The 26,676-nt window shown below is 43.0% G+C and overlaps 1 protein-coding gene across 1 annotated transcript in view; it reads right to left on the reverse strand.

The window, feature by feature from the left end:
* T3dh (Type III alcohol dehydrogenase) overlaps window positions 1–25,849 on the reverse strand; it is a 77,456-nt gene extending 51,607 nt beyond the window's left edge. The window contains exons 1-4 of the mRNA XM_050177828.3: window positions 25,546–25,849; window positions 24,965–25,005; window positions 15,581–15,696; window positions 13,528–13,682 (exon numbers count right to left, since the gene is read on the reverse strand). Of these exons, the coding sequence (XP_050033785.1) occupies window positions 13,528–13,682; window positions 15,581–15,696; window positions 24,965–25,005; window positions 25,546–25,598 (365 nt within the window). The 5' untranslated portion in view covers window positions 25,599–25,849. The remainder of the gene's footprint in view (window positions 1–13,527; window positions 13,683–15,580; window positions 15,697–24,964; window positions 25,006–25,545) is intronic.
* Window positions 25,850–26,676: the final 827 nt, after the last annotated feature.

Genomic DNA, 26,676 nt, shown 5'->3' on the forward strand with positions numbered 1-26,676 from the left:
CCCTAAAGTAGAGGAAACCAATCTCAGATGCCATACTTTTGTATATTTAGGTGCCGGAAGCGATTTCAGGAGCCGGAAACAAGTGACAACTGCCATGTTTTGGACATCACCTTTTGTGCTAGTCACTGATACTAGTACGCATATTTCTCTAGCAGCCAAACAGCTCAAATCACTCGGGGCAAAGCATCACCGTGTATGCGTCAGTGTCTGCAGCCAAGTGTTGACCGCCTATCTTATTAACACAGTGATCAACCTCAAGGTTGATCTCATAATGAATAGAGTGGAGGGCAGGTTAGGTATGGCAGGGAACAGTGTGCAGAAGAAGCAAGAGATCAGAAAACGCTGTCCAATCGCAGTCGGGTGAAAAAGGAGGTTAATTGCAAGATTCAAACAGGAGGCAGTGGCCAAAAACTGTGCCATGGAGGCCAATTCCTGTTCTGGAGAGGGACTTTCTTATGAAGCACAGTGCACATTCCTAGTTTGTTGCACCTGGACCAGTGTAGGTCTGCTAGCGCTAGGCAATCCTTTTTTTCTTTCTTTACAGGTTTGGCTTCAAGACTGAAAATGTAGCGACCTGGATGAAGAATCAAACTTGGGACCTTTAATACTTTGAATATAGAAAAATGATGCTGTATCTCTACTCCACGCCGTGTCGGCCTTAGATGCCACTTCCAGGTTGACCTTAGCTGACAAATGTATGAGTAGGGTTGAAGATTAATGTGCAGAAGACAACGGTAATGTTCAATAGTCTGCCAAAAGAGCGAGAATTTGGGATCGGTAGTCAACGTCTAGAATCTTTGCAAGAGCACGTTTAACTAAGCCAATTAGTCACAGGGGACCCTTATCATGAGAAGATTTGCATAATAAAGCAAATGGGTTGGAGTGCATAAGGCCAGCACTACCAAATCATGACTGGGGGCTTATCGGTGACATAGCCAGAATTTTTTTTCGGGGGAGGGGGGGAGGGGGCAAGCATTTGACTGGGGCTGGGAGGGTGAGGAGTGGGGGCTGTGCAGGCTGCATAATAACATAAATTCTGGGAAGGGAATATGTGCCTGGTGTTCCACCTCTTGGCTATGCCCCACTGGAGCTTACATATTTCCTTGAGAAAAGAAGTGTACATTCACTGCATTCTACTGGTACAGACTATGGGGCTGAAACTTGGAGGTTAACAAAAGAAGCTTGAGGAGAAGCTTAGGACTCTGGACGAGCGATGGAAGGAAAAATGCTAGGGGTAGTGTTAAGAGACAGCACGACAACAGCGTGGAATAAAGAGCAAACAGGGGGAGTTGATATTCTAACCGACACTAAGAGAAAAGAGAAATGGACTTGCGGAGGGCATGTAATGCCTATGGCAGATAACCAGTGGTTTATTAGAGTTACAGAATGGGTGCCAAAAGTTGAGAAACACTGTCCGGGATGGCAAAGAACAGGTGGTGTGCAAAACAAATGTATAAATTGTTCAATTTTACGTGCCAAAACTACACTCCCGATTATGAGGCGCGCTGTAGAGGGGGAGTCCAGATTAATTTTTTACCACCCGAGATTCTAGATTAATGTGCACCTAAATCTAAGCATGCAAGCGTTTTTTGGACGTTGTCCCCTTAAGAATGTGGCCACTGCAGCTGAGGTCGAACCTGCGACTTCAAGCTCAGCAGTGCAATAGCCACTGGGTACAGTGGGTACTGAGGGGTTGTGCTCTGTGTTCTGATACTGCTCAGCTGCAGCTTAACATGTACTACCTTTCATCGCCTGTCAGTACAAACACAAGTGAGAGCATCTCTCAAACTAAAAATTGGCCTCCTTTGGAATTTTATGGTTGTAGCAGATCGGAGCGAATTGGAGTAGCTCTAGGAGTGACATCAATCTCATCTGGTCTCGTCTGTTTGGGAAATGGATTCATATTACAAGCTGGGGAAAAAAAGAAAAAAAGACAAGAAAACAGTTTCTTCTGTTTCTAATATATGAGCTCTAGGAGTAAAGGAAAGTTACCACTTCTGGGCTGCTTTACAGCAGAAATTATTATTTTAGGGTCCATTAACTGTACTAGTAGATTGGTGAAGGCAAGAAACATTGCTTAATCTATTGAGAGATACAGTCAACATCCAATTTTTTGGACTCTATAAAGGGTCATGAAAATGTCAGAAAAATTGCCAGTCTGAAAAAATGAATGCATGCCTTTTACTGCCCCCAATGGTTCAAATCGCCACAGGCATGTCTGAAATAACTTTGAGCGAGCGATCTGAAAAAAGAATATATACGAGCAAGCGACCTGACCCTGTGGACTTTTTGAAATGGTTCCTCGCCTGCATATTTTTCTACTCAGGTAATTTATCTCATTTTTCTTTGTGTTCCTAAGCGCTATTCTGCCGTCGCTCTCAGATTGCCCATTCATGGCTCCTAAGGTTGCTACCCTATCCGGGGAAATTGTTTGAGCTTTCGAAGAAGCTTGATTCGGTTACATATACGACGACCATCTGCAGCCATTCTGAAGCCAAAAAACTACAGCAAGAACTAGCTAACACCAGGAACCCGATGAATTTCATGAATAGTGAGCTAGAGGCAGTGAAAGTAGAAAGCACTAGTTTTGGCTGCTAAGAACAAAAACCTTGCTGATGATAGAATCTCACTTAAAGGGCCCCTCACCAGGCCCTATAGCAAATTTTGGTTATACATTGGAAGTTGTTGCATGTCCTCTAGAGAGCATTCTGCCGCAAAAAGTTTTCAGATTGGCTCATTAACTGCCAATCTACAAATATTCAAGTGCTGCGAGCCTATGATTTCAGGAGGCGAGCTCCACTACATCGCAAGACTCTCTCTTCACTCGCGCCGTCTAGCCTCTGCAAGCGAAATTCCTTGACTGCATTCTCCCATGCTGGACCTCGATGATCACGTGACACCTATGTCACGGGCCCCGCCTTCATTTTTTTTCTCGGCGCTGCGCACTTCCGCTGGCGGCGTTGCGTGCGAGCTGTTATCGTTTCGCGCAGTGCACGATTTTGGGCGCTGTGCACAAGGACACATGACTAGTGGTATTATTCAGTGCTACACGAATACTGAGGCAGAACAAGCGAATCACAAAACATGATCACGCGCTGGAATACGGTAGAAAATGGCATAGTTTCGGTATCTGCGCATATGACTGCACGACCGTGGGAACAAGTGGACGAAGCGGAAGTACATCTCTCTTGCTTTGGTGCGAAGTAAAACAAAAAGCAGGCAGACATTCTGTTTATGTGTTATTCTTTCTGTACACTTCAATTCGTCAATTCAAGCAACACATCACACAGGTAACAGATGTTGTCTTGACTAATTCTCCAAGTCACCTGTCACCACGAGCGACGTCACACTGCAGACACAAGCACGTAGGCACAGGTACACGAGTATGCCACCGTCCGGCTTTGAGCCAACACCCTCTAGAGAACTTAATGCCTTCTGGCTGTTCCTTCCTCCCTTGAGCTACGTCATACAAAAGAGGCCCACATAGAAGTTCCGTGCAGCATGCTACGAAGCTACAAGCGGCGCGCCTGTGTTGAAAATGAGGCGCGGAAGACTGAGTGGGCGACGACGGCGATAACAATTTGATTAGTTCCGGGAACCGTGCCGCTCCTTGGATAGCTTCGGGGTCAGAAAAGTCCTGCCATGCTGTGACATGCTTCTGAGCGCACTTTTTCCTGGACGTGAACCGTGCACGTAATCTCTGCGCTTGGACGGCGATTGCGGTTGTGTGCCTGGCAAGCTTTCATTGCCGCAGAATGTGTATTATGTTCACGCCAGGATATGCCTAATAAGTGCTGTGTGCCCAATTGCCGGAGCAATTACAAATTGGGGCCGAAAAATCATGTGTTCATGTTTCCGCAAGATGAATGACAGAATATTGAATGCCAATGCTAAGGCGAAGAAGAGAAAAGCTGGAACTCTGTGGAATAAGGCTGCTGTTTCTTTGTAAATAGTTGCATCAATGTTTTGTATCTCCATTGCTGAACTCATTTGAGGTGTTGTAAATGTGTGGACTGTGGTACTGTATGTAATAATGCCTCGAAAGTGAAATTATTAGTTTAAAGCCTAATCTAGATTGGAATAAATACATGCGTCTCGAATGTGGAGAAGGACACACCAGCGAAGTTTTCATGAGATGTGTTATGGTGCAGTGCTAACATTTTGCTGAAGAACTTTTGTGGTCGCATGAACGACAAACTCTTTGGCACCGAAGATAAATCAAGGCAAAGAAGCTACTCCGAAGAAGGGGGCAGCACTGTGACCTTTGAATATAAGCCATGCTCCCTGTCATCACGTACCCGAAATTCGTTCTCAATCCTAAGGTTGAACCATATCATTTCTTATGGACAGGCTTTTTAATAATGCAGCGCGTAAATAGTTTTGCATAAATAAAATAACCTTGGAACACCCTCTGTACTTTGTGGGCTATCTGTTCAACTATGCCTTAAAGAAACAAAAAAAAACAATAACTGCGCTATGGTTAACATTGCACATAAGTGCACGATCCCTTCAAACAGCCCGTATCTCCGAGCACGCCGCTGGCCTCCTCTCCGTGAAGTCACTCGCCGATCGCTCAGGCCTTCTCTGGTCCAGGTGGTGGTGTTCAAGCGCGGTCCCCACGAGGGAAAGAAAAAACTTTGTTTGGATTGAAATTTCAGACCTTTCCGCGGCGCTTAGCGATGCAATTCTTTGCAAACACAATCGTTAGCACGCATTGTATGCTCTGCGCTTGTCAGCTCAAAATGGCCAGACCTGGTGAGGGGCCCTTTAAGGTGTCTAAACTTGAGCAATACTCAGGCTTGAATAATGCTGAGATCAGGGTTGTCCCCATGTCTCAAGGTGAGGACTGCTCAAAAATTGCCGAACTCCTGGGTGAGAAAGCTTTTTGTCCTGTGTCTGCAACCGATTTTGACACTGCTCATAGAGTCCCTACTCTAAATAGCAAGTCAAAAGAACATCATTGTTGGATTTTGTTCAAAGCAAAAACGAGATGCTTTTGTTTGTAAGGCTTGCAAGGCTTGCCTTACAACCTGTTCTCTTGGGTTCTTTGGCACTGGTGAAAACACCATTTTTACTACTGACCAACTAACACCTGAGAACAAAAAGCTGCTTTCCAAGGCGCGCTCGCTAATGAATCAGAAAGAATGGATGTTCCTCTGGACAGAAAAGTGTGTTATAAAGGCTAGGAAAACAATGACAAGCCGTGTCTTTCGGATTAATTCCAAATCCGATCTAAAAATATTTGACATGTGACGGCTAATATAAGGTTGATATAATAATTACCGTACTAACCAAGGACGTTCTTTCACCGAGTGAACTTGCTACTAAACATGACAGTTTTTCCGCCATTGAATTTAATGCCCACAGCCCTAAAAAGAATTTTGATCATATTCACACACTTCTTTGTCGCCTTAAGCATCACATTTCCATTTTGTGTTTTTCTGACATGTGGCTTTCCTCCGATGATCGCAATGTATACAATTTCCATTATTACCATTGTAAATTCACTCACCATACCAGCGACGCCCATGGAGGCTCTGCGATCTTCATATTGAAACAACTGTCATACACCAGGTGCACAGGCATTGAAATCAATGTTGCGAAGTGTGAATCCGTTTGGATTGAACTTGAGCTGGTCAACATTATTGATAAGAAGAAATTCGCATTTGCCTCCATTTACCATTCCCAGTCTTCTGAAGCTGCTGATTTTTTGTAACAATTTTGCTGAGGTACTTGATAAATTAACCTTCGAGAACAAGAACATATTTATGATGGGCGATATTAATAGTAACTTGCTTGACACTTCAAACCATGTTTGTACGAATTATATAAGCTGTTTCTCTAGTTTTTGGCTTACAGTCTGATAAATGTGCCTACTCGGTGCATTAACGATTCAATCTCGTTACTTGATCACATACTCTCGAATTTCAATGAACACATCTATTCTGGTGCATTCGATTGCGATATCAGCGATCGCCTAGCAGTGTTCTTTTTTACCTTACTAAATCTGTAGCTCCTGTCCTTCTGCCTCACTTTCACGCATCCTTTGACAGCAATGAATTTGTCCTTATTTAGAATACTGACTGGTCACAGTTCCTCAACTTCACAGATCCAGAGGCTGCTCTGTCTGAATTTTATTCCGCCATGACTGATGCAATACAGAGCTGTACAAGAACTATATATTCCAATAGGTGATAACGGGCTCCACGCACCCCTTAGATTATGAAATCTCTTCTTTGTTCCTTATGGAAGGATAACTTATACAAAAAACAATACGACAGCCATTCAATTGCAAACTAAAATCACATTATGAAAAGTATTCGGCTGCATTAGCCTCTTTCTCAAAGCAGCCAAGCGACACTATTACAGTCAGCAGTTTCAGGATTGTGGAAATGATCGAGAAAGAAAATGGAAACTGCTTAATCAGTTTTTTAACAAAGTAAAACCACATAAGCAAGTGACTTCGGTTGTTCAGGATGACTTGTTAACGATGCTTCAGGGATTGCAAACGCTTTTTCTGAACACTTCTCTCCTGCTTGCTTTGATACCTCTACCTCTCCTACTCCTGTACTATTCCCTGTTATCTTCACTCTTTTTTGTTATATCCTACTCACCCTGGAGAATTCCAATTGGTTATCACCAATTTGCGTGTCACAGGCCCGGGTTTAGGTAACATTATTGGTGCTGTCATAAAATTAATCAGTCCTTTACCCTCTCCTGTGCTTTCTCACATATTTAACTTGGTATTCAAGACTGCAGCGTTTCCGCAACAGTTCAAGGAGGCAAAGATACTGCCTGTCTTTAAAAAAGGTAACTGTAAGCTTGTCGAAAATTACAGGTCAATTTCCATGCTTCCTTTCCGAGACAAGATTTTAGAAAAACTCATTGAAATCTGCCTTAGTAAATATCTCGCAAAGTTTCATGTTCTCTCCGGTTGTCAGTTTGGTTTTCAGGAGGGGCTTTCTACGAATATAGCTATTGCAAACTTCACTGACATAAAAGATGTATTGATAATAACACTTATGCTGGAGCTATTTTCGTTGACCTTGCAAAGTCCTCTTTTGACTCTATTGACCACAACACACTTCTTATAAAACTGGAACGTTGGGGCATAACTGGACCACCCTCAAACCTTTTACGGAGTTTTCTGAAAACAGCAAACAATGCATTTCTGTTAATGGCGTTACCTTGCACCCAGTTACTATAAAATGTGGTGTTCCTCAAGACTCTATCCTGGGCCCAATTGCCTTCTTAACCTTCATTAATGACCTTACCCAGAGTTTAGCTTCTTCCCAGTGCATATTACATCCGGATGATGCCACCATTTTTTCTTCACATATCAACCTTGACCATTTAATGTTCAACCTACAAACAGATTTAAACTCTCTTCAGAATTGGTAAACTAAAAATTAATGTAAAGAAAACATTCTTTATGCTTTCTCCTGAGAAAATACTTGAATTCCTCATTCTTTATATATTCAATCCCAAGAAATAAAAACTAGCAGTAGCCCTAACTTTTTAGGTGTTGTTACTGACTCTAAGCTAAAATTCTACGACCATATTTTGTCGATTATTACGAAAATCACACCAAGACCTCAGGCACTCATTCGCTCTCAAGCCTTTTTTTGATATCACAACAGCTGCCACTTTATACCATGCATTTATTCAGTCATATCACTTATTGTATTTCATCCTGGGGCAGCACCTATAATATCAATCTGTCACCTCTCCTAACCCTTCGAAAACAAGCTATTCGCATAATTTATTTTGCAACTCGACAATCATGCTCACTCCCATTCTTTATTAACAATGTCGTGCTACCTTTAGCCCTATCTTATTACAACAATCTTGGTCTATTACGTTTCAAAGTTCTCCATCACTATCTTTACCTCAGCATAATTTCATCACACACATTGGTTAATGCTAACTGCACTGATTTTTTGTGAAAGGCAATCTTCTTTTGCCTAAGGTACACACTAACTATGGAAAACTATTTTTTTCTGCTATATCACTATGGCACTCCCTGCCTACCACCTTAAAACAATGCAACTCCCTTTCCATCTTTAAATCTCAATTAAAGGACTACCTATTCAAATAAAAATATGACTAAACTAATTAACTTGACATTGTATTTGAATGGCTGCACCTACTTCAAATTTATCGTGAAGACATGTTATACCAGGGTATTAATTGTTTTGTTATTTTGCGTCAGTTTTCTTTTGTGTTTTACGTACTCCTTTTATTTGTATAAGTTGTTTTTATTACATGATCATGCATGACATCAGTGTAGTTATTTCGTCTTTCAACTGCTTAATTTTTCACCTACCTATGCATTATTAGGCTCACTTTTTTTCTCGATTTACAATTCTTCGTAAGGGTTCCCACCGGCAGTTTTTACTATGGGACCCCTTCCTGTACACAACTGTTTTTGTACTAATTTACTCATCAATTAAGTTGATTAAATTGGATTGAAGGCCTGCCAGTACACTTATCAGGCGTATAAGTGCTCGTACTGTCACACGAGACAGCAGGTGCACCCGTCTATAATTAACAAATGTCCCGTGAGCGCATTACGAGTTCTGTAAATAGAATCATGGCAAGCTGCCGACGGGTCATGAAAATCCACAGTAGACACTTTGGTGTCCTGTTGGACTCATTGCGCTCGTGTCACACAGACCTGATAGTGTTTTTTTTTTTCTAATGTCAGTACGTAAGCTTATAACGAATATTGAATATAGATATATTAAAGGTATCGTTATGTCAGATCCGGCTGCATTATAACTAGATTTGAATGTATTCTTCGTTCACTTGCACAAATTAGTCGTGGCATAGCAGTTATGATGATGGGCTTGAAATTGGCAAAATCGATGACTTGATCCCACCTGGCTCAGATACCTTTATAAACCCAGTACCTGAACTAATCAACAAGAAAAAAAAAAGAACACTCGTATAACTTAAGGATTTCTTTCACTCAATTCTACTCCCTTCTAATCCTTCTCCACTCACAACCAACCAACGTAGTGATAAAGTAGGCAGAGTGCTGCTTGGACCACTGACGAGGAATAAAAAGTAGGGGTGTGCGAATATTCGAAAAGTGAGAATATTATATTTTTAATATTCGTATACGGTACGAAAAAACAAATATTCGGAAACATTTGAATATTTAGTTGGATAAGAATATTGGAATATTGCTGGCTGTGCTGATGCAATCACGGTTCTTAAGATTTGTTTCTATCTAATCTAAGAATATTTGGGCGATCTTGTGCTGAATTTTGCGATGATTTCATGCTGCTAATGATATTTCACCTGTGCGGGAAAACCAGCCTCTCAATAGTACGGGCCAAGAGTTTGTGGACAGCGAGGATGCACTTTTTTTTTTTTGTAGCGCCATCCCCAATTCTGAGCTTATTTTGACTGCAAGTGCAATGAGTGACAACTGGCACAGGGACAAATGCCTCCGATTTTATGGGCATTTGATGCAGTATAATAAGGCACAGGCTGGTAAGGTCAGCTAGTGGGAATTACTAAATTTTCCAAATTATAATGGGCCAAACACGCAATGCTTTAGTATAACCACTCAGTAGTCTAGCTTTTAATGCTGCCAATGTAATTGCAATGTTTCAAAATCACAAATTAAACCAAGTTGCTAATAAATGCATGTGCATATCATTATTTGATATCTGAAGCTACGTAAAACTCTGAGCAAGCGCCCCTACCCACTCTGCCGGTAATTTCAACTTGCTTGGGGGGGGAGGGGGGTTCGCTAGCTCGGAATTTTATGGTACGTATTCAATTCGTATCTGAATATTTTGATATTCATTCGCACACCCCTAATAAAAAGGAACAGTGTTGAAATATAATCATTACGTTATCCTGGACCCCTTAATTGTCCTAAGCTTTCCTTGCTGCATCACTGTGTGTCACCTTCTATGGTTATAACTCATTCAAAGGATGATGAATGACAAAATTGCTATCAACCTGTTCCCAATCTTTCCTTGCTGCATCACTGTGTGTCGCCTTCTATCGTTATAACTCATTCAAAGGATGATGAATGAAAAAATTCCTATTGGCCTGTTCCCAATCTTATGACTTCTGTTTATAGTAAATGGATCAATTACAGTCTGAAAAGCTCAGGTAAAACCCATCTCGTGGCGAATTCCAATGTTAATGCAATTATCACTGAAGAAATGTAGCAAGACACCATTTTGCCCGCACTGAAATGAGTCATGTATGAGGCATGTATACAGCGAGGCTCACCTTTTGCACTTGCTCTAGGCACTTTGTGCTATTTAGACGTAGTGTGTGATTATATATTTACCCAAGATTATCTGAATATACCGTATTTACTTGAATCTAACACTTTGTGCTATTTAGAGGTAGTGTGTGGTTATATATTCACACAACATTGTCAGAATATACTCTATTTATTCGAATCTAAAGTGCATTTTCCGATAGAAAAGGTCCAAAAATTGCGTGGGCATCAGAATCAAGTACGACCCTAAATCTGGGTTACCGTATCTCCATCGGCATTTCAAAATGATCACCTCACATCTGCTTCAAGTCTAGCTGCCATAGCTTCCTCCATGTGATGCCACATGTGTGCTTAGGTTAGTGCACCATCCGTCTTCCTGTTTTCTGCATTTTCTCTATCAGCATGGAAATGCCGACTGCAAAGACATGCCGACTTCATCACGATGCCGCAATTAAAAGGAAGGCGATCACGCTTGCGGAGACAGATGGAAATAGGGCAGCATCACCGGCGTTTGAAGTTCTCGAAACTTGCGTGTGGGACTGGCGCAAACAGCAGAGGCATTCTACACCAGTGGCTACTACGTACGGCGTGGCCCCACGGCCCCTATCTTGAAAGTGATCTGCAACAAAGATAAGAGTCTTGGGGACGAGAACTTACACAGTCGCCATCTGTCGGATGCACCATCCTCGCGTAGTATGAGGGATCACGTGGCACGCTCCTCACAGGTTTGGCTTACGGCACTCAATAAAAACACCCCGCGGCAGCCCTCCTGGACATTTCTGTAAGTACTCTCAAAACAAGGGAAGGCTTTGCTGTCGAAACAATAATCTTGGGCAAACTGAAAGCACAGAATCATTCACAGACGTTATCTCTCTGCGCGCTGTTGCTGCGATGGAGTCTCCCGAATCGAATCGGCTTCTTGCGTAAAAGTAAGCAATTGCCGAGAGCAAACTAGATGAAATATGTTATTATAGTGGGCTGTCTATATAACCAAATGGAGCATAACAGAATGAAGCCTCAATGCAGTGACAGACTGTGTGTCTGTATGCATGTCAGTGCACAATGTTTCGCTTTCACTGCATGCGCCTTTTCACACTGTGCCATGAGCTTCGCAGCATATGAGCATTTGACAGTACACAAGCAACCATTGTTGCGTGGACGCAATCAGAGCTGTTCAAAAATAATTTCGTTATAGAGACTTCAACGCTTACGGCGACTGTGATATGCCGACGTGAGGATTCAATCTTTTTTCTTTCTTCTAAATTCTTGGACGTTTCAATCAAGTTGCATCGCACTGTGTGTTTATCGGTCTTCTCAGCGTGCGATTTCCTGCTGCTTCTTTTCCGGTGCAATAATTCATAACACAAACATGACCATATGCCATGCCTTTCTTTAATGTGCTGCTTACCACTCCCTTTCCATTCCAGTGAACTTGCCTGTATCTAGCATCAACAAGTTCATAGACCAAACCGTCATGACATTAGCCGTGCAGCGGGCACGGGCGAGCATTTCAGTGCGCGTTTTTTGCTACTCACTGACCGTCGCAGTCTCGGCGCTGTAGCAGAAATCTTCTCGCATCTGTGCTTCTGCATACCAGAGTTGTAGCCGATGGCTGTTTGCCGGTTCTAAGTTTCACGAGGCAAGCTTCACGCAGCTTCTTGTCCTGCAGCTACATGTGAATAAGGCTGACACCGGGCTCCATTGCGTACGTCCGGCACTGTGGTACCGAGCAGAAGCCTACCATGCTGCACACCTCCAAAGGCAACCACTAACTATTATAGGTATTTCAAATGTTGTCAAGCAGACACCCAAGGCGGGAAAGCCTCACCACTTAATCAGAACCGCAGTGCAGGTGGGACTTTAAACTTTTGTTTGCAGTTCGCTTCAGCCCTTCCAAAGCAGCTGACTCGGCCGCTGTGTCCACGTGATCCCTCGTGCCACGTCACGCCAACGGTGGCGCGAGCTTTTCCAATGGTGGAGCTCGCCCACACTACGCATCTAGGTGCACCGCACTGTGTTCTCGTCGCTTAGTTTGCATTGAAGTGAGAGGCCGCACTTAGGCCAATTCCCTCACTCCTGCTATCGCACTTTCTTGCTCCAGCGTTTTGATAAAGAGCTTCCGCGGTCATTGAGTGAGACGTGTTCATGTTTGCTTGTACGGAAGCGACACCATGCTTGTTAAGTTAGCTAGTTAAGCGAATGTTTAAAAGTTTATACGGCCGATAAAACTACTACATCCTTACTTTTCGTATAGCTGTCTACTAATTTGCTAACGCAATCGTTGCTTCACCTTTCGGGCAAAACTGCGACTTTCTTTATCGCAACTTTAGTGCATTGGGAGTAAATCCTTTTTTCAAAATGAGAGAAAGTTGTATTTCTGCATGAAAGAATGAGGTGCGCGGTACTGTAAAGGACTTTTTTTTTTAGGCCATGGCAAATGGGTGTGCGTTACAATCGAGAAAGTTCTTTTTTTCCTTTTCTTTTGGTCGCAGAAAACGGGTACGCGTTATAATCGAGTAAATACGGTACACCACGTGGGTTCGACTTCGCCCAGCACAGGATAAATCTTAAAACATTTTTTTGCCATCGAAGAGCAGCACATATTCAGTGCCACATACCAAGTCACTCAAGTTGGCAGATTAGAGGTTAGAGCAGTGTTTCTCAAATTGTGGGTCATGACTCCCAAATGGATCATGAGCCATTTTCTGGGAGTCGCGGAGGGCCCAACTGTCACTATTACCAATGACGTCCGTGCCTCTTACCAACATTTGATATCAAGCTTTAAAGTAGTAGTATTGATTTCCCGCTTCACACTCCTTTGTTTATCAGTGAGAGATGACAAAACCTTTCCTGCGAGGTATCCAAAGAAAGGCCATCGCATTCAAATTTGGGGCCTCAATGCCTAAACTACACCCTTTTCATTAAAATATGTAGAAACCAGTCATTGTTTAATAACCTGATTATTGCTATCTCTACCTGCTGTGGTTAATCCATTTAAATAAGTTAAATGCAAATGTATCTGCATCATTAAAAAAAGTAAATTTTCGAGAGAGCTATAAAAGCGGGGGCTCATGGTAGGTTTGGCACTACTAAAAAGAGTAATGTGCTCGAAAAGATTGAGAAACACTGGGTTACTGACCCAGACAGAAAGGCAGAAAGCTAGGCAGACACTGGAAAGTGCATGAAGAATGCTAATATCATTAAAACAACTTCAGCAGGTGAGAGTTCCAGTGCTAAGACACAACAGCGTCATTGAAATGCAGCAGTGCGCCTACCTCTCGTCAGTGGGCTCAATGCAGACTTCGCTGAACAAGCTGTAGTTGACATTGTGCCGGTGCAGAGAGTCCAGTGTGTCCTTAACAGGCGGCAAGTTCACCAGGTTCGGATCCGTCATGACGCAGACGTTTTTCGCGCCCAAATTGTTCATGTCCTGAATGGGGTAAGTGAAGAAAAATGTAACATACTACAACTTGCTGCTCAGCGAGATGGTTCATACTTATTACAATGTGCTAAGATGTGAACGAAAATGAAATGTCACATTGTAGTGATGGTGAAGAATGATGCACTGTCCAAACTGTGAGTTGCTAATTTAACTCTTTATTCGGCAACCTTGTGTCCAGCAAAACAAGTAACACTCAAGGACAACGAGAGCGGTGAGCAAAGTCGGTGATCTTGGAGAATAAGATTTGGGATCTATGCTTGGCTAGTCGAAAGTTCCAGCGTAGGCGCTGGTGCCCATGTGCCTTCCAGAAAGTACGGCAGAATTCGTGTCGCACATACAGTCCGATCACACAAGCTTCGGTGACAACATACAACAGATAGAATTAGCAATAACATTAGAGAAACTCCCGATATAGAAAAGCGCGCCATGCATTGAGTGATAACATCGTAATAGAGATTGCCTTGTGAAAAACAGTCCCCGAAAAGAAACAATTTATGCACATGTCAATATGACAAGGACTGGAAAGACTGTCCTCCCCGTCGACGCTCTTTTCTGATCGTCCTATTTCACTTTGGCCGGCATTTTAGCACATTGCAATTAGCGACAAGAGCAGAAGGGAGGAAGCAAAGAGGGTTTACTTCCCATGGGACTAGAGTATTTGTTTCAATTATTGAAAGTTGAGCACTAAAGCAGTCCAAAACGAAATTGCTGGTTGTTACATGTAGAGATTACTCCCCCACACACAGTCATACTTGAACAGATGTGCTACCATGACCAATATACAGAAATATATATAAAGGACTTGGTTGCGCTCTTAGCAACCAGGTGGCACCATCTAGTAGCAGTACCTGTCAGACAGGGCAGTGAAATTGGCCAAGAACTGACCATAGGGCAGTGGTTGGCAGGCCACTGGGAGTCGATCATGCCAGCATGAAGAGCTTGGGCCATAGAAAGGCCTGCCTTGTAGGCACTGGCTCAGCCGTGGATGCAGGCACAGATGCATACACAGGGTGTCCCACTTAATTTAGCCAAAGATTAAAAATATGCAAATGCCACGTAGCTGGACAGAACCAACGTAATGTTATTTGCCCTTGCTTTGGGATACTTGGATTATTTTTTTTATTACGTCTAATTACATAATTAGTCTTAATTATTTAATAAACTTCTCAAATGTTCTATTTAGATTAAAAAAGTCAATTAGAAAATTGTAGACAAAGATGAAAAACTCTCAATACAGCTTTACATTGCTCAATACGTGCTACATAAAAGTGTTTTTCCGAGCGTGAAAGCCCATAAATACAAGAAAAACTTCCGCGCGACTGGCCGCTCGAGGCACTTTACATGCATTCGCTGGCTTTCTACTCACTACTACTATTATTATTATTATTATTATTATCGCAACTCCCTATTATTATTCTACTCACTAAATGACTCGCTGTAACTTAAAATTTTTAATCTGTACAGTAGCCATGAGCTATGCTTTCAGAATTCTGCTTTCAGAAGATGCAAGGAATGTGGTGAAACGAAATTTTCAGACAATACTGGCAACTGAAAAGACATTACTGCCATCTACGTCCATTAATTTCTGCAATATCAAGGCATACACACAAACTCCTTTCAACATTGGCATTTCTTGGGAACTATGTTTGGCAGTGCAGAAGCTTAGAGGGCAAGCGCAGTGCAGTTTGTGGATGGAGCTTGTGACAAATTGCAAGGTTTTTACCGGGTATAGTATCTTGGTATGCATCTCTATGGTTCTGACCACCTTTGTCATCAGACTTCACTACAACACGTACACAGCCATGCAAGGCCGAGCAGAAACTTGAAGCTAACCCTCGCACTCACTTATGCCAGTTCTGAGAAGCACAGCAAGCAAAAGGACTCACCATTCCAACTTCGCGGGTCACCCCGGGTCCATAGCGGATGTTTGAGCAGGCCATCTCGAATGCATAGTCAGTCTTAGGGAGGTCCACTTGGTGGTCATGGTGGCTGTCTCTAACACCTGCATGAACCAACTTGGTTATGGTAAGAGTAGACATGCAACATGTTCTCAAGCAAGGAGTCTTGATTTGACTGCGCATTGCAAAGAATGGGAGCGTGAACTATCTGTCTTGCGAGATCTAGTTCATTGGAACAGAAAGTTAAAAGATACAGCAAGAGGTCATACAGGCATATCGCAGTACCAAGCAAAGTGAAAAATGTGTCAGCCTGCCTTTCTGGTTCTCTCTTTAGAAAGATTTTTTTTTGCATGGATGTTTATAAAACTTGCATACATTGTTAGTTCTTTCGGCCAGCAATTTGACAAGCAAATTTCTTGAGGTTATCTGAGAATGCATTATTTTCATCAACACTGATTTTCAACATAGTGTTCAACGGTGTTCTTTCAGTTTCTTTTGCCCTGTTTTTCCTATATTGTCCATGTTGATTACTACCTACTGCCTCTCATGTACAATATTAATTTCCTTTGCGTACTTGTGGTTATCCCGTTAAGCAAGGGCTTGTATTTTATTGCTTTCTTGTATAATGTATACAGGGTCCTAAAGTGAAACATCAGCAATTTTAATACAAACTCTGCTAGCTATGCAAATCCTGCTTGCCCAGGCGACTTATGCGTTTTGGCCGACACAACTTTCAAGAACAGGTAGAGTCGGCAAGTACACACATATGTGAAACCATTTGTACTAACTTTCTGAATTTTTCAATTATGATAAATTGTTATGCTGGAAACTCAAAGACAATCGCATTCAAGGACTTTTTATTTGACAATTCTAAAGGATTTGCATTCCAAGACATTTGTCACCATATGCTAACTTAGAATTCAGAGGCAGCAGTGCCGATGCAAAATTAACACCGTTCCCTACCCGACGTAATGTAGCTGTAGAAGCTATTAGCTGGGTGGATACCAGTCTAGATGCTGGATGGAGCTGCTAACAGCTACACTGCTGCTCTCAGCTTGCAAAAACAAGACTGGCTTTTTTCTTTCCCCCTACAATTGGCTGCATCACATGGGGGTTTGCCTTGGTATTGAGGCTCCCACATCTGAATGCAAAATGAGCATACTAATCTTCAGCTTTGATGATGAAAATGATTGGAAGACAAACACTTTAGAAGTGTCACATAAAAATGAAGTTGTATTCAAATTCGTTGATCCCCAACATATAAAACGTGTAACATAATCGAAACATTTGAAAAGCAAGTTAAGAAATTTTTGTAGATTACGTACTTGTCAAGTCTACTTGTTCACAAAAATTGTGCCCACAAAAGCACATCATAAACCAACTGTGCAAGCAGAATTTGTGTAGCTAGCACAACGACTTAATTAGAGTTAATAATGAAGATCACAACATTTTCTTTCCATTTTGTGTTTATCTTGTTTACACCTCATACAGTAGCATTCACTCTCCTGATCTTGCCCTTCCTCTTATGACCCCCAATGTGATTGACAGTATCAATAAATAGTAAAGAAATAAATAGAAACACCATCCAAGGCAGCACACATGAATCCATTGTTGTTACTAACACTGCATGCTCTCTGACCATTTCAGTGTTTTGTCAAAGCACAACCCGCAACTGTGCATTGTAGCTGTGCTGCATTGCTGTAGCTATTGTAAACCAATCTTTCGGTCAAAGTGTGATTAAACCTCAACGTTCCCATGAAACAAAGGTCCTAAAACTAAAATGTTTTGTTTTGGTAATGTCATGCAAGCTGCTGGTTTATGGAACATAAATTTTAGCTAGTTAAAGTAGAAGGTAAGAGAAAACAGGATCGCCAGTGCACGAAATGGTTAGCTGGGAATCTTCAGGTCAGAGGGAAGCATATCAGTGAGCTTGTGTTAAGCAAATTGTGTTAAGCAAATCTCATGGGCATTCATATAGTTGATGCGTTGCACAGCCTTACACATCCGCGTGTTCATGCCACACCATGTCTCACTGCGTCTCACTTTGTATGGACCCAATGAGAAAAATATGCAACTGCGTCCATGCTTGTGATCCTTGCCAGTGAGCCAAGATGCCCCGCTATCCTGTCCCTCCACCCCAGCAATTTTTATTGCCTAATGACCGTTCCATCACAGTTCACATTGACATTGTGCGCCCTCTACCATGCCGCCAAGGCTACCGGTACTTGTTAACAGATTTAATTGGTGACCTACAGCCGTCCCCATGGCGGCTATTCCAGAAGTCCCCACAGTAACAGCAATCCTACTGTCCTGGGTGGCACATGTCGGCTGTCCTGCCACTATCGTAACAGACCAGGGATGACAGATCAACCATCACTATTTACTGAGGGCCTTATATCTACTCGGAATGATTCGGCTATGCACAGTGGCATATTGCCTGCCGACAAATGGCCTCGTCGAGTGTTTCCATCGCCACCTTAAGTCAGCCCTCACTGCTCAAGGGTGCAGCCTTCTCAGTGGGTTCAATGTTCCTGGATATTTCCTGCACGTTAAGTCAGACTTGAACTACACCAGCATAGAGTTCGTTTACAGTACAACACTCCGACTGATGGCAGACTTCCCAGGTCGTGCCCAGGTCGTGCCCAGGTCATTCCTGCTTTCAAGTCAGGTAACAGAAATTCCCCACTTAATTACCGCCCTATCTCTCTAACAAGTGTCCTCTGTAAAATCATGGAGCATGTGATCTACTCCTAGATTATAAATTTCCTTGACAGTAATCGCTTTTTCCATCCTTCACAACATGGCTTCCACAAGGGGTTGTCATGTGAAACAAAGCTTGCAGTTTTTCTACATGACATCCACACTAACCTGGATAGTAACAGACAGACTGACGCGATCTTTCTTGATTATGCTAAAGCGTTTGATAAAGTGCCTCACCAACGATTACTTGCGAAACTCTCCCCGCTAAATTTACATCCTGCTGTCTTAACATGGATTACAGAATTTCTTACTAATCGATCGCAGTACGTTGTTATAAATAACCACCTATCCACTCCGGTTCCAGTAACGTCAGGCGTCCCCCAGGGATCGGTTCTTGGCCTGCTCCTATTCTTAATCTATATCAACGACTTACCTTTGCATGTATCCTGTAATATGTGCATGTTCGCGGATGACTGTGTTATCTACCGCACCGTACTTAACACTTCGGATCAGATAACCTTACAAAGTGATCTTACTAATATTTCAGAATGGTGTACTACTTGGTTAATGACACTAAACGTTAACAAATGCAGAAGCATGTCGTTCAGCCGCAGCCATAATCCTCGGACGTTTGTGTACACAGCTAATAATTCCGCTCTTGAATCAACTGACACTTATAAATACCTCGGTGTCACTGTATCAGACGACCTCCACTGGCGTACACATGTGCATACCACTATTACAGCTTCTAACAAAACTTTAGGTTTCCTAAAACGTCATTTGCAGAAAGCCCCCAAATCACGTAAAATTACTTGCCTACACATCAGTACGACCGAAACTAGAATACGCCTCAGCAGTCTGGAATCCGCATCAAGCATATCTCATCGATGCTCTTGAAGCGGTACAAAACCGCGCCGCTCGATTCATCCATTCGTCGTACTCAAATGACATACGCGTCATGTCACTGAAATCACTATCTGGGCTTCCAGACCTCTTTTACGTTGGCGCGTCACTTCCCTCTTTCTTTACCACAAATTCTTTCACAGTCCTATCTTTCATCAAGCACCCTATATCATGCCCGCAGCACGCATATCATACTGGACCAGCCACTCGCTGCGGGTTTCACGACCACGTTCATGAACATCAACATTTTTAGCCTCGTTCTTTCTTCGCATGGCGGCAGACTGGAACGGCCTCCCCCCTGCCATTGTCGACATAATCTGCCAATCCGTATTTCTACAACAGGTTACTGACGATCTCCAACTACGTTGTACATGATTTTTCCTTATATATCTTGTTTGTATTTACATACGTGTATGTATGTCTACATATATAGGCTTTGATATGTGTGTACACATGCGTGAATATACTTGAATATGTATACTATGTATGTGTATATATATGCGTGCTTGAACTTGAACGTTACTTGAACAAGTGTAAATTCGAATCTTGTACCCACCCCTTATCTAATACCCCTGAAATTGGGGGTCGTTAAGGAAAATAAACTGAACTGAACTGAACTTCTTCGATGTCCCTTCTTGTGCGTGTCAAACTATCTGCAACAGCTGCGGACCCTGTAAAAAAATGTGCGACCTTGAACAACATGTCTGGCGCCTTCCCAACATGTGTATGTCTAAAGTTGTGCACTCGCGTCCTTGTCAAGCACGGCTTTGTTTGTCCTCCCTTCCAAACCTACTACCTTGGACCTGTCTTAAGAGCATCGAGACTCACGTTACATCATTGTAATAAAAGGCAGCTGGAAAGCTGTAGCATTGGAATGCTTGAAACTTACCTAGTGTGTTAGCCCCTCTTCTCCCACTACCATTACATCCTGTTCCTTTTCAGTGGCACCAATTCTCTCACAGCACGAAGAGAGCTGACTCATGTTACCATTATCGCTCAACAGCTCCGCTCTTGGGGGCAGCCATATGGTAACCACTCGTAGCTGACGTGTGCTATGCATGACCAGAGTGCTCCTTGGCTTAAGAACAGACATCCCGGTGCCGCAGCAATGAACAAGCACTTGCCTAGCAGACTGGCGCTACTCTTCTCGCACACTGTTGTCCCTATGCTCGACATATTCATAGTGTCACCAGGAAGTTGACAGTGACTCGAACGTACATAATAACAACAGCCTATGGCTAACAAAAGAAATTATCAAGGCTGATGTTGCTGAAAGGCCGGACAGCCTCTTGAGTGTTATAGCTTCATCGGTTGCCTTGACAAAGCTTGAGACTGGATTCATCAACCAGCTTTGACGTTTTCTGTTGCATCTTCTAAACAAGTAAGCCCACATGCATACTGCGGAGGAAATACTTGTAATCACAAAGTTGATGAGATAGCTTTCGTTGGTTTTATTGTCTGCTTGCGTGTCATCACCACAAGCAGCAGCCTATTTTATGTCCACTGCAGGACCAAGGCCTCTCCTTACGATCTCTAATTACCCCTGTCCTGTGCCGATTCCAGCTAGAGCCTGCGAATTTCTTAAATTTCATCATCCCAACTAGTATTCTGCCGTCCTCAACTGCACTTCCCTTCTCCTGGCACCCAATTTGTAACCCTAATGGTCCAGCGGTTATCTAACCTACGCATTACATGACCTGCCCAGCTCCATTTTTTTTTCTCTTAATGTCAATTAGAATATTGGCTATCCCTGTTTGCTCTCTGGTCCACACTGCTCTCTTCCTGTCTCTTAATATTTTGCCTAACATTCTTCGTTCCGTCACTCTTCGTGCAGTCCTCAACTTGTTTTCGAGCTTATTTGTCAGTCTCCAAGTTTCTGCTCCATATTTCAGCACCTGTAGAATGTATTGATTGTACACCTTTCTTTTTAATGATAATGGTAAGCTTCCAGTCAGGACCTGATGTCTGCCGAATGCACTCCAACCTATTTTTATTCTTCTGTAAAGTTCCATCTCATGATCAGGGTCCCCTGTGAGTAATTGACCTAGGTAAACATACTCCTTCACAGACTCTAGAGACTGGCTGGCAATCCTGAACTCTTCTTCCCTTGCCCGGCTATTGATCATAATCTTTGTCTTTTGCATATTAATATTCAACCCCACTCTTATACTCTCTCTGTTAAGGTCCTTAATCAGTAGCTGTAACTCGTCCCCAGTGTTAGTGAACAGGACAATTTCATCTGCAAATTGAAGGTTGCCGAGATATTCGCCGTTAGTCCTTACTCATAAGCCTTCCCAGTTTAATAGCTTGAATACTTCTTCCAAGCACGCAGTGAATAGCATTGGAGAGATTGTGTCTCCTTGTCTGACTCCTTTCTTGAGAGGTGTCTGCCTACTTTTCTTGTGGAGAATTAAGGTAGCTGTGGAATCGCTGTAGATACTTCCGAAGATATTTATGTAAGCATCCTGTACTCCTTGATTAAGTAATGCCGCTATGACTGAATCAAATGCCTTTTTGTAATCTATGAAAGTCATATAGAGAGGCTGATTGTACTCTGGATTTCTTGATTACTTGGTCGATGACATGGATGCGATCTATTGTAGAGTATCCCTTCCTGAAACCTGCCTGTTCCCTTGGTTGACTAAAGTCCAGTGTTGCCCTTATTCTATTGGAGATTATCTTGAATATTTTATATAATATTGGAAGTAAGCTAATGGACCCAAAATTTTTCAATTCTTTAATGTCTCCCTTTTTGTGGATTAGTATAATGTTTGCATTCTTCTAGTTCTCTGGCACTTGTGAATTCAGTGGACAGTTTGTATAAAGGGCCGCTAGTTTTTCAAGCATTATGTCTCCACCATCTTTGATTAAATCAACTGGTAGTCCATCTTCTCCAGCTGCTTTTCTCTGTTTCATGTCTTGCAAGACCCTTCCAACTTCATCGCTAGTTATAGAAGGAGCCTCTCTAACCTGTTCATTACAGCTTTGAATGAACTTCGACTACGACTTCGAGATTGCTGATATTACCCTGTCTACCTTTCAGTGCATACATTTTGGTTTGTCCGATGCCTAGTTTCCTTCTGTTTTCAGGCTACGTCCATTTTTTACAGCTTCCTCATTCTTTCTCACGTTATAATTTCGAATATCTCTTATTTTCTCCTTGTTGTTTAGTTTTGACAGTTCCATGAATTCTATCTGATCTATTCAGCTGGACACTTTCATTCTTTGTCATTTCTTTATTAGGTCGTTCCTAATTTGGGAGAGCTTACCTACTGGTTGCCTTGGTGCCTTACCTCCCACTTCAACTGCTGCATGTGAAGCCAGCCTAGCTAAGGTTTCATTCATTGCCTCTATGTTATCTCTCTGTTCTAAGGCTGTATGTTTGTTTACAAGTGCCAATCTGAATTGGTCTGCCTTTACCTTTACTGCGTCTAGATTGGCCTGTTTCTTCATGACCAATTTTACTCTTTCTCTTTTCAAATTGAGGTGAATCTTTGCCCTCACTAACCTATGATCACTGCACTTTACCCTACCTAACTCTTCTACATCCTGCACTATGCTGAGATCGGCAGGAAGTATGAAATCAATTTCATTTCTTGTTTCACCATTAGGGCTTTTCCAGGTCCACTTTTTGTTCCAACACTTCCTGATGAAAGTGTTCATTATTCACAGCTTATTCCTTTCAGCAAATTCTACCAACTTCTCTCCTTGAGTGTTCCTAGAATCCACGTTGTAGTTGCCAATTGCTTGTTCATCTGCTTGCTTTTTCCCTACTTTTGCATTGAAGTCACCCATTACTACAGTATACTGAGTTTGCACTTTTCTCGTCGGTAATTCAACATCTTCATAAAGCTAATCAACTTCTTCATCATTGTGACTGGAGGTTGGAGAGCAGGTTCTATACCTCCTATTCAGCTTTGTTACGATTACTGCTATAGAATACTGCTGTAGAATTCATCAATGTTGCCTGCTATGTCCTTATGAATTAGGAATCCTACTCCAAACTGCTTCTTATATGGTACTCCTCTATAGTAGAGGACGTGGGCATTTGTCAGTACTGTACAAGCCTCACCAGTTCTTCTAACCTCCCTAAGGCCAATGATATCGTAAACAATGCCCGATAGTTCCTCAAAATGTCCTGCTAGGCTAGCTTCACTGGAGAGGGTTCAGGCATTAAATGTTCCAAGGGTCAGTTTCCACTGGCAGTGTGCCTGAGTCCAGAGATTCTTACTGTATGTACACACTATAGCAAAAATGTAAAGGCTGGCTGTCCGCTACCGATGATGGCAGGTGGGCCTTTACTTTTTTTTTCTTTCTGTGCAATAGAATCAGAATGATGTTTTCCTGGGTTACTAACGCATAAATGAAGATACAGAAAGTCCCAGAGTACAAGGCTTTACAAGGACCTCCTGTCAGGCAATGGACAAGATAGAGAACATTGCTAGGCAGCCCACTGAAGAACAGAAAAAGAAAAGGAGAGATGGTTATACATAATAATGATAAACAAACACCAATAGTAATGCCAATAGAAACCTATGGCTTCCACCTGTGGCAAATTATCTTTTTGTGCACTTTCATTTTCCTTTACTTTATTATTTCTACATTTAAATTAAACATAATTATTCTCCTGTGTTTCCACTGACTTCATTGTTTCTTCATACGGCTGGAAATATACCTATGTAGGTGCAAGGCCACTGGATTCCTTGTCTGCTGTTAGCATTCCTAAGTAGTGGTACACACGTGAGAAGGTTGTGTATTGCGATTGTTAATCTCCCAATGCAGTGAAAGACTTTGAAGTCGTTCATGATGCTGCTGTTGCTTGGCAGGCATAGCGAACTTTGTCTGGCATATAAACAGGTTACGAGCTTCAATATAAACTGCTGCGAGTTAGCATCAAGTCTGTCTCATCGCTTCTTTTGTTCTTGTCTGCAATGTGCTGTACCTACTGCTTGTAATGGGTCATCAACAAGCCAAGGTTGCCACTTTAGTGTAAGTCAAGTGTATACAGAAGGCTAGGCAAGAAAAAGACAGCTTTTGAAGTAGCACTTGATGCAAAGCCTGCTGCTCTAGTTATTGACTGTGTGCCACATGCATTTTACATTGTATTTACACTGCTATTTTCTTTATTTTCCAAGTGCCTGATCTCGAAATACCCTGCTCATTCCTTCATGTTTCTGTGAACACTTCTTCAAGCTTTTACACGTTTTAATCTTAATGGCTGTTCGTCTTCATTCAATACAAAGCATGTTTGTTCCTGTTGCATGCAGACCACGTTAGTTTCATTCAGTCTGTAGCTGCCACCACCTTGAGGGAGCTGGGCTATCCCTTAGAGCTTCTGATTGTCCTAGAGAGAGACGATCATTAGCGGATTCATGCAATGCAAAAAATAAAAGTATTACAAAAGTTGCAACTAACAAATACTACACCACAAGTGTCAGCGTGTCAAAAGAATGTGTCATAGCTGAAATCACAATAAGATGGCAACAGCAACCGTAAATAAAATTTCTGGTACAGCTTTTACAGTTAGTTTCCTTGTAATCGACTTGTAATAAACTTTAATCGCTTTTTTTTCCCTTCGTTTTGAGAATTAAGCTTTTAAGAACAAGAATGTCACGCCACCAGCGCTGGTATGGTTAATGCTAGCGCTCTGTAAGAGCTTCGATTTTTCTAACATATCAAGTATTTTGAATACTTCCCAAAGCAGTCACAATGAAGACATAACAGAGGAGCCGAATGATACGGCGCTTTTCATCAGCGCCAACGGCTCACCTTGAACGGATGAAACTGCAGCGTGAGCTGGACACCGGCATCTACATAACAAGGTGAAAAATACATACCACAGATGAGCGGCATAAGATAACAGAAAAAGAAAAGCGTCAGGTTGCTACCAGCTGACTACCGAAAGCAATAGCGTAAGCAAGACTGAAACAATCTAAACTCTCGTATCGTTAACTAAAAGAAGCAATAAACTAAAGCGAAGCGCCCAAGTTAAACCACCAATGACAGATGCAGCAGCGGAATGGCTCGACATACGCCAACGGGGCAAGGTAAATTTGATTAATTGACCGCTACGTTAAGTGGCTACTTATGCACCGATACAACGGGTGACTCTAACCGCAGCGATTTAATAGCGGTAGGCTTCTCTATTTATACATACTTTTGCGACACTCTGAAAGAACAAGCCACCACTCTGCAAAAGCGGCTGCGCGCCGGTCGCGGCCGAACGTCCTTTTGATGCACAGACTGGAGGCAAGAGCTATGAAAGCCGCTGAACACACATATCGCACCACTTCTAACACGACAGCCGCACGTTGCGTGACATAACGGGCAAATGAAGCTGCCACACTTACGATGCCCGCGACACTTGTTGGAGCAAGTTGACGACGCGAAGTGCGTTGGACATTGGGACGGTGGCAGCTTTAGCACAAAGTCGAGCGGATACGTTAGCACAAACCCTCGAGAACTTGCACGACAAACGCGGTGATAAACCACACAACCACACTACACAGAGGGACGGAGGCGTCTGCAAGAAACCGCCATCCGCTTACGTATGAACAAAAATGAGCCAGGTATGTGGGAGGAGGTGACGTTAAACCCAGCCTCTGAGATCCACGGCATGCTACGAATGCTAGTCGGTATGATTTTAGGAAATTCATAAGAACTGTAAACACCCGCATAAAATTTCTTACCCTCCCAAATAACACGGGACTGTTCTGCTACAACCAGCGCATTGATAGCCTTGTACTCGAGTTGTGGCGGCGTGCCGGCGTTGCGTTGCTCGTCGGACGGAATCGACGGAATCATGGAAGGAACAATCGCAACTTTAGTGGTGACTGGTGAGCGACAGATAGGGGTATATACTTCTTGCGTTTCTAGTTTTGCTACTGACACCGTGTACGATGCATTGCACTGCGGGGTAGCGGCAGTAGCAGAGCAGCAGGGTTGACAGCGGATAGGAATTCGCGGGCTTGGATCGGCAGCATGGTGGCTTTTACTGATGGCCTAGCAGACGGCACGAGCAGACGACATAAGAGGGTTGGTGGTTCAGAGCGTGTATTGGGGGCGAGCTTCGCCACTGGAAAAGCTGGCGCCACCGTCGGCGTGACGTGCCATGAGGGATGAGTGAGTGAGTAAATAAACTTTTTTGCAGGTCCGGCGAGGACGCAAACTCGTTGCGCACCCGGCTAGTCCCGCGTCGGGACCGGCAGGTCTAGCCCACCGGCCCAGTCGCGGGCACGCCGGACGGCCAGGATTTGCTTTTCTAGAGCGGGGCTACGCAGATGCGAGTCCCACTCCTCCTTGATGAACTTGGGGTATGTCGACCCGCACTCCCAGAACATGTGAGGTAGAGTGGAGGTCTGGCCGCAGGACGGGCGGGCGTCGTCGCGATACACGTCGGGGTAAGCCTCGTGGAGGGATCACTTGGGAGTGTGCTGGCTCCCCAGGGGCGAAGGAAAGCATTGGCAGTAGAAAAGCCTGGG

This window comes from Dermacentor andersoni, chromosome 4, assembly GCF_023375885.2.
Source record: "Dermacentor andersoni chromosome 4, qqDerAnde1_hic_scaffold, whole genome shotgun sequence".
Taxonomy (NCBI): Eukaryota; Metazoa; Arthropoda; class Arachnida; order Ixodida; family Ixodidae; genus Dermacentor; species Dermacentor andersoni.